This window comes from Phacochoerus africanus, chromosome 2 (genome assembly GCF_016906955.1).
Source record: "Phacochoerus africanus isolate WHEZ1 chromosome 2, ROS_Pafr_v1, whole genome shotgun sequence".
Lineage (NCBI taxonomy): Eukaryota > Metazoa > Chordata > Mammalia > Artiodactyla > Suidae > Phacochoerus > Phacochoerus africanus.
In genome coordinates this window covers 262,974,440-262,986,828 of record NC_062545.1, presented here as the reverse complement: position 1 = coordinate 262,986,828, position 12,389 = coordinate 262,974,440, and the positions used below count along the sequence as shown (strand labels likewise).

Below are 12,389 nucleotides of genomic sequence, written 5' to 3'. Positions count from 1 at the left end.
TCTAAATCCATCCATGTTACTGCAAATGGCATTATTTCATTCTTTTTTGTGACCAAGTAATATTCCATTGTGTACATATACCACATCTTCTTTATCCATTCATATATTGATGAACACTTAGGTTGTTCCCATGTCTTGGCTGTTGTAAATAGTGCTGCTGTCGAACAATAGTGTGCGTGTATCTTGTTCAATTAGAGATTGGAATTTTATGATTTTTTTTTGTCTTTTTTGTCTTTTTAGGGCCTCATCCCTGGCATATGGAGGTTCGCAGGCTAGGGTTTGAATTGGAGCTGTTGGCCTACTCCACAGCCACAGCAATACCAGATCCGAGCTGCATATGCAACCTACACTGCAGCCCATGGCAATGCTGGATCCTTAACCCACTGAGCGAGGCCAGGGATCGAACCCAAAACCTCATGGTTCCTAGCTGGATTCATTTCCACTGCGCCACGATGGGGAACTCCGGAATTTTATGATTTTGATCTTGCATATCTCATCTTCATGGGTCGGTGCCTTGACTCAAAACTATTTGTTTCACCACTATTGTCTTTAGAGACTAATTTTTTTAATCATCAGGCATCACTTTTCAGCTTGGGTGCAGGCTAACAGTATTGCAATCGTAGAAGATGTACTGGTCACATTTGACTGTTTTTGGAGATCTTCCTAAAATCTTCCCGGCCCTTGTAAAATGGTGACAACTTACTCTGGAATTGCATGTTTTAAAACATTTTCTTTTAAAGAATAAATGTAGTATGAACTAAAACACACTAAGTTGAAAACCAAAAGGGAAGCAATGTCTAAACATTTATTTATTTATGTCTCTAAGGTTAACTGCTTTTGCTTTAAGAGTACTTGGACAAGCAAATAAATATATAGATCAAGACCTGAATTCAATTTGTAATTCTTTATTGTGGCTGGTTGAGAAATGTCAACTAGGAAATGGATCATTCAAGGAAAATTCTGAGTATCAACCAATAAAATTACAGGTAAAGAAAACAAATGCAAATTAGCAATACTTTATTTACAAGTTTATGTTCTCATCCATTTTAGGAGGATGAAGAAGAGAGGGAAAAAATATATGTAGCCCTGCAAGAAACTCCTCTGGTGTACAGGTGAATAGAAAGTACAGGTGAATTTGAAAAGTCTTCCCATCCTGCTCTTCAGACAATTAAGGATAAATCAGATGAGTGAGATCTTAGACATCTGGTATGACAGGCATTAGTGGGTCACAGGGCACAAGTGCTAGAAACCTCAGAATGTATAAAATGTACTAATTTGTCCAGGTACACTTGTTATGGAATCTGTACCTGAATTTCAGAGCATGCTTACATGTCAAGGCTGCAAGATGTTGTAGTGAAAGATGGGAAGATCCTATCTACACTGTTAAAAAAGAGATGGGGGTCAGTTTATTAAAAAGTACAACAAAGTGTTATTTGAGATTGGAATCCATTGACATGTTTGAATTACAAAATCTCTGAAATACTGCTACAGTGTCTTCCACTCTTCAGAATGGTTTTTTGGTTTGGTTTGGCTTTGGTTTTGTTTGTTTGTTTGTTTAGGGCTGCACCTGCAGCATAGGGAAGTTCGGCTAGGTGTCAAATCGGAGCTGCAACTGCCAGCCTACACCAATGCCAGATCCAAGCTGCATCTGCAGCTATGCCGCAGCTTGCAGCAACCCTGGATCCTTAACCCACTGAGCTAGGCCAGGGATTGAACCTGTGTTCTCATGGATACTATCCGGATTCCTAACCCGAAGAGCGACAATGGGAACTTCTGGGGGGTTTTTTGCTTATTTGTTTGTGGATTCAACAGCTTTTATTTATGTATTTATTTTGCTTGCCCCAGTCCCATCCCTTTTGTACAAGACACCAGAGGCCACCCTGACTGACCAGGGTACCATAGTGGTTCTCTTTTGCCATAATAGCAGATTACAACTCCCACCAGGTACGGGGGCAACTGACATCATCTAGATGCTATTTGAAGAGTAAAATAGTACAACATTTTTTTCTTAAGATCCCACCCATCCATCAACTATCTGCATCCATTCGACAGCCATTCAGTGAGCAGCTAAAACATGCAAGGGCACCATGGGGGAGGGGAGTAGACCAGAGAGTATCCCTGCCACAAAGGAGCTCACACACTGGAGGGAAAGTAGGGTGTAAATACTGACACCTCTAATCAAGATATAAGTGTGTGTGTGTTCATTTATTTATTCAATCAAGATGTATTATACAATACATATTAAGTGTACTACGTGCTACGTGGTAGGGACTCAACAGTGAACAAAACAGGTGTGGTCACTGAGACCGTGGCGGTTACAACCTAGCAAAGAAGCAAGACATTGAGTAAGTGGTTTCAAATGTGTGACACATATTAAGAAAAGGGAAATGTAGTTTCTTTGAAAGCAGGAGATCCAACCTAGATAGGAGGAGTTGAGAAAATTAGTTAACCAGGCTTCTGGGAGCTAGGCAGCAGAGAGGCAGGCAGAGCGTTCCAAGTGGAGCAAACAGAATGCCTGTTATTTTGAAGTGGGGAGAGGGTGGTTTGTTTAAAGAGCTGGAGACTAGAGGTGAGTGGCATGAAAGTAACAAGGTCACTTCCCAAAAGGTCTTATAAACGTTGCGATGGAATGTCAGTGCTTTAAGAGGAAAAAATATGGGAGCACAGAGGCAGAATAGTGCTTCATAGAGGAAATGGCATTTTACCAGGGTCTTGAAGGTGAGGGTGAACTGTAAAGTAGAGCCTTGAATCTGGATGGAGAGATGGGGGAGAGAAGAGCAAGTGAATGCACTTAGTAAGACTCAGAGCTTGGAGAAAATGCAAGCAGCCCATCTGGAGTGCCTAAAGGACGAGAGGGAGCGTAGGCCCAAAGTGGAGGTTAGAGCCAGGTCATTTCACTTTAAAGACACTCTTTCACTCTCCTTTTTGAACATTGCTTGTTTTCAGGGTACCTTGCCTATTGAAGCACAAGAGAACACCTTATATCTTACAGCCTTTGCTGTGATTGGAATTAGAAAGGCTTTTGATCTGTGCCCCCTGATGGTAAGTAAGAGTTTTCTTTCTCCAACACCCATCATCTAGTTCTGTACCATATGCTGGAGGGGGTGGGGCACATTGAAAATAACTTTAGCTCCACAATTTAAGGATTTCATAATTATGATCAATATTAAAGAACACCTAGTCCCACCCACTCACTGTCAGTTGAGAAAACTGAGATCTGTAGGAAAAGTGTATCTGATTGTCCTGTGTATCTGAATCATAGAGCTGGGGCTAGAATTGATAACTTCTGACCCCATGTCCCCAGCCTCCTTCCCTTACCTCTGCTTAATCTTGGGCTGTGAATGTGACTGTTGTTTCATAACCTGGAAAACCAGAGTTCTTCTGTATTCTCTGTCGTGGAACTGCAGAGGATGCCCCATACCATGTTTGCTGCCTGGGGTTTTGCTGTTTCATTTGTTTGGAAGCTGAAGGGAGAATGGAAAGAATGCACTTAAGTAAATCAACATAGAAGATTTCCAAGGTTAACAGAGATGAGACCCTGATAAGGAAGTAAATCAGACCTGTCCTTCAAACCAGCATACAGAACTGAGACGGAAAAACCCAAGGGGATTTATAGGACTCAGATCACAGAACAAAATGATTTTTTAGTTTAGTTCAAGAGAATCGTTGTATACATACACACATGCATATATATATTCAATAAGACAAAATAATCAAGGAAGAGTTGGCAGCTGAGTAAGAGTCAGATGGAGCTGGGGGAGAAGGTGCCAGGCAAAGTGTTAGCAGCATTGCGCCATGAGGCCTCCTCACCTGCTTATCCAAAATAACTATTTTAATTGTCTCAGGATAAAGTAATAGAGACTATTTTCCCAGGAATCCTTAAGATCTAAAAGCACTTTGGCAGCTTGGCTCTTTTTCTGCTCCTGATCATTGTATTTAGTAAAACTCCTTTTGAAAATGTGAATCTGCCTCAGCTCTGTTGGGGAGGATTGGGGAAAACCGTGTCTGTGCTTGGTGCTGCTTCTCCCTGGAGACGAGGTCTAATGTGGGACACAGAAACTAAGTGGGAAAAACCTCTTCAGATGAGGGGCGGATTCAGAAGCAAAAAGTTTAACCCAGTGTGGACCATCTTGTTTTCACTTTCAGGTTGTGCTCTGTTCCTTCTCCTGGAGGGATTTGCTTTAGGGAGACACCATCCATTTCCTCTAGGACATTTCTCTTTCTACTCTTCATCTTGCCTGCCCCAGCGGGGTACAACCAGAGGATAGTTCTCATCAGTTGATTGGTCAACACTTGACAAAGAAACTTAAGTATCCTTTGCTCTTGTTCCCAGAAAATCAGCATGGCTCTAACTAAAGCTGACACCTTTCTGCTTGAAAATACCCGCTCAACCCGGAGCACCTTTGCACTGGCTATTGCCGCTTATGCTCTTTCCCTGGGAGATAAATCACACCCACAGTTTCGTTCAATTGTCTCAGCCCTGAAGAAAGAAGCTTTGGTTAAAGGTATGACTTGTTCCCGACATGTATTTGTCAAGTGTCTGCTAAGCTTGTAGCATCTGCTAATTCTGGGAAGGGGTAGCTGGATGTAGAGTGGGATGAGACAATCCCTGCCCTCAAGGAACAAACCATCACAACACAATGCAGCAAGCCCCGTTATTCATTTACCTAATTCATCATTCCTTAATTCAACAAATATGTATTGAGTACCTCCTATGCACAAGGCACTGTTCTAGGCTACAGGGATAAAGCCAAAAACAAACAAACAAAAAACAAAAAACCAGGCCTTCATGAAACTTACATTCCAGTTAGGAAGAGACAAACAGGATAAATAACTAAAACATGGCATAGAGTGAATAGGTAAGTGATGACTGATATGAAGAAAAATAAAGCAGAGAAGAGAGAGGGGCCGGGAGGTGGGTTGTAATTTCAGATAGAATGGTCAGGCTTAAGCCTCACTGAGAAAAGGGTATTTGAATCAAGATCTGAAGGAGGTGAGAAAGCAGGCTGGTGGAGAAACACCTTAGCAAGTGCTTGAATTAGGAGAATGCCTGGTGCTCCAGGAAAGACCAAGAGGCCAGTGTGGCTAGAGAGAATCGAGATGAGGATAGGAAGTGATATCAGGGAAGGAAAGAGTGAGGAAGTACCATGACCTTGGAAGTCATGACAGGGGCCCTGCAGGACTCCTGCATACAGTTGTGCACCATACAAAGCACCCAAGCAAGTAGGTGAACTGAGGCTGAAATCCAGTCTGTGCTCCTCTCTGCCAGCCATGCACCCTGGTTCGGGTCAGCTTGTACCCAGAGCAAGAAGTGCCTGAGTCTCATTCACATCAAGGTGCTATGGGGCCATCGTGAGTCCCAGAAGAGTGCATGACCTGGCTTGTAGCATACCATGTTGACTGCAAAGATATGCATTTCATTTTGAAGAGTAAGGTTATTGCTTCCTATGGGTCAAGAGTATAGAAATAGAGGGGTTCCCGTATGGCTCAGCAGAAATAAATCTGACTAGTATCCATGAGGACGCAGGTTCAATCCCTGGCCTCGCTCAGTGGGTTAAGGATCCGGCGTTGCTCTGAGCTGTGGTATAGGTCGCAGATGCAGCTTGGATTCAGCGCCTGTGGCACAGGCTGGCGGCTAAGCTCCAATTCCACCCCTACCCTGAGTACCTCCATATGCCATGGGTGTGGCCCTAAAAAGACCGGAAAAAAAAAAAAAGTAAAGAAATAGAGAGAAGCACTGGTCATTGGCCAATGTGCCTGGACCAGTAGTGACATATTTGAGCACTTCTGAGCCCTCTCCTAGTTAAAGTTTTCTAAAAGTTTAATAAATCTTACATGAGGTTTATCACCATCTACAAAATTTGACTTCTGTCATCGTTTAAAAATAACTGAATCTTAATATATACCTCAAAACCACTTGTATAATACTTTTAAAATAACACAAAAGAAATGTCTTGGGTATTATAAGAAATGAATCATAAAATCATAGAATTTAAGAGCTAAAAGGAAACTTAATAAATCAAATAATATTTGAGCTGAAAGTATCTTTAAGAACCAAAACTTTGGAGTTTCCTTCGTGGCGCAGCAGAAAAAAATCCGACTAGGAACCATGAGGTTGCAGGTTCAATCCCTGGCCTCGCTCAGTGGGTTAAGGATCCGGTGTTGCTAAGAGCTGTAGTGTAGGTTGCAGACGCAGCTCGGATCTGGCATGTCTGTGGCTGTGGCATAGGCCGGCAGCAACAGCTCGGATTAGATCCCTAGCCTGGGAACCTCCATATGCCGTGGGGTGTGGCCCTAAAAACACCAAAAAAAAAAAAAAAAAACCCAAAACTTTCATTCTAAATATAGCCTCCAGAGAGAAGAAAACATTTTGTTCAAAGTTATACAAATAATGTTATTATGAATAGTAAACAGACGCATCGAAATTTTGACTAATCTAATCAAAAAAGATTTCCAAATATGCTTTACTGGCTTCTTAAAATAGTTGTTCAAAAAGGATTTGTGGTGACAGATTCAAATTATTAGATCGATAAAAATATATATAATTTAGAAACAAATTCATGAAAAGTTCTGCATCTATGAAATTGTCTTTAGTGTTTTAAATTGGGAGGAGATAATAGAAGACTAAACTAAAGCTTTGGGTGTGATCTCATAAGTTCTAGGATGTAGGGGTTTTTTTTTTTTTTTGGTCAGGGAGAAAAGTTCTCTATTTTCTAGTGTCCATAATAGTAGTAAGCTTTTATGTGTATGGTGCTTTCTGGTTTATCAAAAAGTTTCATTTGGTATCTCACTTGATTTGCACTGCCAGGAAGAAAGTACTGTATACACTTTGGGAAACTGAGTCCTACAGAACTAAAAGAATGTGTCCAAATTGACAGCTCAGTTAGTAGTAGAGTAGAGATTGGAACCTGGGGTGTGAATTCCCAGTTTATTGCCCTTTCCACTCTACCGTACTACTGCTCCCTACTACATGTAGACATTCCATGCTGACTTTTCTAAATAAAGACAAACAGCCCTGTATTAAGGGATCTCGTTTGTATTCATCACCTTGAGAAAGTTCTTCTTACAAAAGACTAAGATTCTGGGAGTTCCCAAATCCAACTGGGAACCATGAGGTTTCAGGTTCGATTCCTGGCCTTGCTCAGTGGGCTAAGGATCTGGCATTGCCATGAGCTCTGGTGTAGGTGGCAGATGCGGCTCAGATCTGGCATTGCTATGGCTGTGGAACAGGCTGGCAGCTGTAGCTCCAATTAGACCCCTAGCCTGAGAATCTCCATATGCCTTTGGTGTGGCCGTAAAAAGCAAAAAAAAAAAAAAAAAAAAAAAAAAAAGTTGAAAAAGAGAGTAAGATTCTAGATACCTGCTAGAATTGCTATGCCAAATTGACATTGTTAATCATATTAACCCGGATGATTTGTTGATGTTCAGGTAATCCACCCATTTATCGTTTTTGGAAAGATGATCTTCAAAAGAAAGACAGATCTGTACCTAACACTGGTACAGCACGTATGGTAGAAACCACAGCCTATGCCTTACTTACCAGTCTGAACTTGAGAGACATGAATTATGTTAACCCAATCATCAAATGGCTATCAGAAGAGCAGAGGTATGGAGGTGGCTTTTATTCCACCCAGGTAACAGTTCCTTCTCTTGTTTCATCCTCCTAAAGACATTGTTAGCGCTTCGCACCATACATTCCACACTCCTCTGGCCTCTATGCTTCCGTCACCAAAAGAGCATAAGAAAGATATGAATAAATGACTAGAATAAAGGACCCTGAGAGATTATCTGCATTGGCACCTTTCTCATACAGAGGAGGAAGTCAGCCCCCTGAGCTTCATTCAGGAAGTTAGTGGTAGAGCCAAAATCAGAATTCATGTCTCCTGACTCTAAGCCCAGTACTTCCTTTATGATTCTTAATTACCATGAAGGGCTAGGAGGGTTTTCAGCAATTATGTTAAATCCTAAGTAATAAACAGTGGCTGCCATGCAGACAAAGGTACGATATTCCCTTCCTCAAAACTAAGTAAAAAGTGAGAGGAATAATGATTATTAATATGTTTCTCTGTCTCTACCAATGTAAATTCATTTGAGTATATATAGTTTACATTATAACTATTATGTAGTTGTATAATATAATCTACATTCAAGTTCATCTCAAATATCAGTATCTTCCCTGTTCCCTGGATGCTCGGACAATGACGATGCAGTGTGTCATTTAGAGCTAGAGGGGTCTTTCAGGATGACCTTAGTGATCATTTAATCCAGGGAGGCAAATGGTTTCATCCTGGGCACAACTGGAGGCTTAGCAGGAAAGAGGGCCTCACTGATGAGCACTGGCTACATGGATATGGGTAGAGGGAATAGACATGAATTTGCTATCTCTTGATATAACCACTTTTCCTAATATTGCAGATGAGGAAGAGGAGGTCCAAAAAAAAATTAAGTTCTTCCATTTATCCCTTTAACACATACTTGTTGAATGGCTACCATGTGTGTAGCTACTAATTATAATGGATGTCAAGAAAGATATACTACTTGCCCCCATGAATCTTACATTGCAGTGGGGAAGGCCAGTGATAAACTGTACATAAAAATATTGTAAATTGAGATGAATGCTCTAAAGGGCAGAAGGGAAGAACATTAAAACAGAAAAATGGAAAGGGGGAGCTTCTTTGTGTCTTCACTGTGGAGATATTTAAGCTGAGACTTAAGGATGGGATGGAGATACAGAGCCATGCAGGGAGTTGGAGGCATTCTGCAAAGAGCAACTTTCCTGCGGTCGTGTGCTCAGGACATGTAGAGAACCTGGCTCTGAAGCCACACTTCCTCCCTCTCTCTGCTAACAGCAGCATCCTTACTGGGGGAAGGAGAGAGCATTCTTCCACCTCCACACAGGGATCCTCAACCAGTTTCCCTCAGCCAGCCTCATCCCCAGGCAATGCTGACTCACCCTCTCATAAGGTTATGTGTCAACAGGGAGTATATAAATGAGTAAACCTATTTTTGTGCCTTGCTGATTATTAATAGGATACAATTAATGCCATCGAGGGCCTGACAGAGTATTCACTCCTGATTAAAAATTTCCTCTTGAATATGGATGTCAAAGTTTCTTACAAGCATAGAGGTGACTTCCACCATTATAAAATTACAGAGAAGAATTTCATTGGGAGGCCAGTAGAGGTAAATAATGGATTTTTTTATAATATTTTATAACTGGATGGGACCTTTGAAATCATTTGTTCCACCTTTCTTTTACAAATGTAACTATTCACTCCTTAAAATATAAATGAGTACCTCCTATGTCCTAAGCAGGGGTTCTTGTTCTGCCCTGGGCACTGGGGATTCATAAGGAAAACACAAAGAACCCTTGTAGTGTGGAGGAGAGAGTCATTTAGACAAACACTGAAAAATAAAATCTTTGCTAGGGAAATGGACAGAGTGGAGCCTCGTGGGCCAGGCTGAGAGGTGGGAAGAGTTTGTCAAATGCATCCTGGTGGGCAGTTTAAATCTGGAAGAATCAGAAGGAGTTGGCCAGGTGAAAAAAAAAAAAAAAGGAAGAATATTCCACATATAGAGAACAGAACACACAAAAACTTGGCAGTAGAGTAAGAGAGAAAACACATTGGGGAATCTGCCAGTGGTTCTGCGTGATCCCAGTCACACACGCAGTCTGTGGCCAAATTGGAAATGGCTTCAACAATGTGCCCCATGTCCTTTGCTACTACCAGAGTTTTTAAAATGAAAACCTCAGTAGATGATGAGAATTTCCCAAAGGAAAAAACGCATTGGAAAAACCAGGTTCTGTATCAGTAATAGCAGCTGTCAGTTGACAGCTGCTAATACGTATTTTTCTAATTACCACATTTTAGATTATTTTAAGGTATATTTAAATACACTAATAACTGGAAATAGTTCTTACTGCCCACAAGCCTGTGTTTGTGAAAAGCAAATCTGCATGAGAAATAATATTGAATGCAAAAATCTTTCCAGGTGCCTCTCAATGATGACCTTGTTGTGTTCAGTACTGGACAGAACAGTGGCTTGGCTACAGTGCATGTGAGTATTTCATGATGAGTGGACTTAATTGGGGTTAAGAAACATGTAAGAAGGTTGACTTTGCCACAAAGTTACAGAAATCTGGGCTTGGGTAACCATGACTAAAGTAAGTCATTTATTATTTTTTCTAGCTATCTTGGTAGGTAACCCCACAATTTCTAATCTTTATATGTATGTAGTCTCTGTATTTATGTAAATTAGATGTATATAATTATATATAGAGAGAAATAACTTTATGTTTCTATATATATACATGACATGTAGGTATGTACACACTCACATATATACGTGGATGCTGTGGTCAGTATGGTCACATTTCATTTATTCAGCATCATTGGGGAATGATGTATACATGTAAGGGCTTAAGTTTCCTCTATTTTAACCATAGACTGCATGGACACACATAAACAGCTTAGAAAAACTTGTAACTGCCAGATGCCTAAAATAAAATAAACTCAGTATGCTGAGTGTTCTGAGCATAAATTAACATTCTATTGATTATTTAATTGTGAGCTCATCTTTAGTACATTTATTCTTTCAAAGATGGTTTACAGGATTGCAGGGGAGGTCCTTGGTGGCCTAGAGGTTAAGGATTTAGCATTGTCACTGCTGTTTGATCCCTCATGCCACAAGCGCAGCTAAATAAATAAGACTGCATGAGGGTCGAGGAGATGGATGGTCCACTTTTCTGTCACTTTTAGTTGCTACTTTGGGCAGCATGTCTGCCCGTCCATGTACACCTATAATTTATTGTTACTGCAGTGGTTTGTGGGCTAGAGAAAAACAAACTTCATGATCTTGGGGTGCTATGGGTAAAATTAGAGTGTATAGACACGAAGATGAAAGTCTTAAAAACTTTCCTATAGAGTGAGGTGCTCAGATTTGACTGCCTGGGATTTGAACCAAGGTTCTGCTTGGACCGAGGTGGTTTTTTGCTTACTTTGGGATTCTCACTATGTTTCAAATGGAGTTTCTGAAAGTCCAGTTGCTGGGAAATTAATGTATACCATTTGCATTGGATGATGAAAGAACATCAAGCTTCCCACTTGCAGCCACAGTACTGTCTGAATACCTTTTCTACTCCCCATTTTAAATAGAATCTTGTTCACTTGTCCCAATATAGGTAAAAACTGTGGTTCACAAAACCAGTACCTCTGAGGAAGTTTGCAGCTTTAATTTGAAAATCGAAATCCAGGATATTGAAGGTAAAAGAGCGTGATTTACCCTATCATTTTGGCTAAGCATGAAGAATGCCAAAGAGCTTCCCTGATTAGGAAAACCATGCTAAATTAAAAAAAAAAAACTCTTAATCAAATTCTTCAAGCAGTTGACATCTGAGTAAACATTACTGCCATTTATTATCATAGAGGTAGCTTTAATATTAGTTGGAAATTGATATTAATTAACAATAAATAAGCTAGATGTATGCACTACTAATCTGGAAATTGTTTTGACTAAAAGTTACTTTTAATAATATAACTAGTTGTAAAGCTACAGAAAGGTCTCAGAACCTTGAATTTCTGTTACTTTTGTGGCAGCGTTCCATTCCCGGGCCCTGAGTGCCTCTCACCACTCTGTTGGGTTTTTACCCCTTACCCTTTCTGTATTCCAAGGGATCTGGCAAGTGCACATTTCTCTGCCCACATCTTCAATTTGCTCTCTCCAGGACTTGTGATCTTTTCTTAGTGTTCCTGTCTTTTTTCTACCTATGGCCCTTAGATCCCTCTTCTGATGGGTTGGTTCTCCCCTCCCAGCCCAGAAGCAAATCCACTCACACACCCCAGTCCTCCCTTACCCATGGCCCCAGGGACAGGGTGTGTGCTGTTCCTCTGCCCTGATGGCATCGGTCTATGGCTCAGAAACCTGTTCCTACAAGAAATTTCCAACTTCCAGCAAATCCAAGTATCAGCTCCTCCTCCCTGCTACCTTCTCCAAACATGTTACCAACACATTTACCTTAAATGACTCCTTCCTTAAATTATAAATTCTTGGAGAGCAAGAAACTGTTCTAATGATTTCAAGACTTCCTGGGATTGTCAGTAGCCACAAATTTCAGTTAAAATCATCAAAAGTACCAACTTCCAAATCACAGATCATTTTTTAAATGTGTTCAGAGATACGCTCATTAATGATTCTGTTCTTACACATTCCAAAACAGTTACAAAACAGTTTACTTTTATTTTTGTTTGTTTGTTGTGTGTGCCAGCATCCAGCTACAGCAGCTCAGAATACAAGCGCATAGTGGCCTGTGCCAGGTGAGCCCATTTCCACCAAGGCGAGAGTAAACTTCAAGATCTAATTTCTGCCAGAGTATCACCTCTCCAAATCTT

The 12,389-nt window shown here is 40.8% G+C and overlaps 1 protein-coding gene across 1 annotated transcript in view; it reads left to right on the top strand.

The window, feature by feature from the left end:
- The window catches only part of C5 (complement C5), a 92,679-nt gene that overhangs the window by 65,435 nt on the left and 14,855 nt on the right, over window positions 1-12,389 (top strand). The window contains exons 26-33 of the mRNA XM_047768295.1: window positions 827-986; window positions 2,947-3,042; window positions 4,334-4,505; window positions 7,429-7,634; window positions 9,031-9,183; window positions 9,994-10,059; window positions 11,183-11,264; window positions 12,266-12,314. Of these exons, the coding sequence (XP_047624251.1) occupies window positions 827-986; window positions 2,947-3,042; window positions 4,334-4,505; window positions 7,429-7,634; window positions 9,031-9,183; window positions 9,994-10,059; window positions 11,183-11,264; window positions 12,266-12,314 (984 nt within the window). The remainder of the gene's footprint in view (window positions 1-826; window positions 987-2,946; window positions 3,043-4,333; window positions 4,506-7,428; window positions 7,635-9,030; window positions 9,184-9,993; window positions 10,060-11,182; window positions 11,265-12,265; window positions 12,315-12,389) is intronic.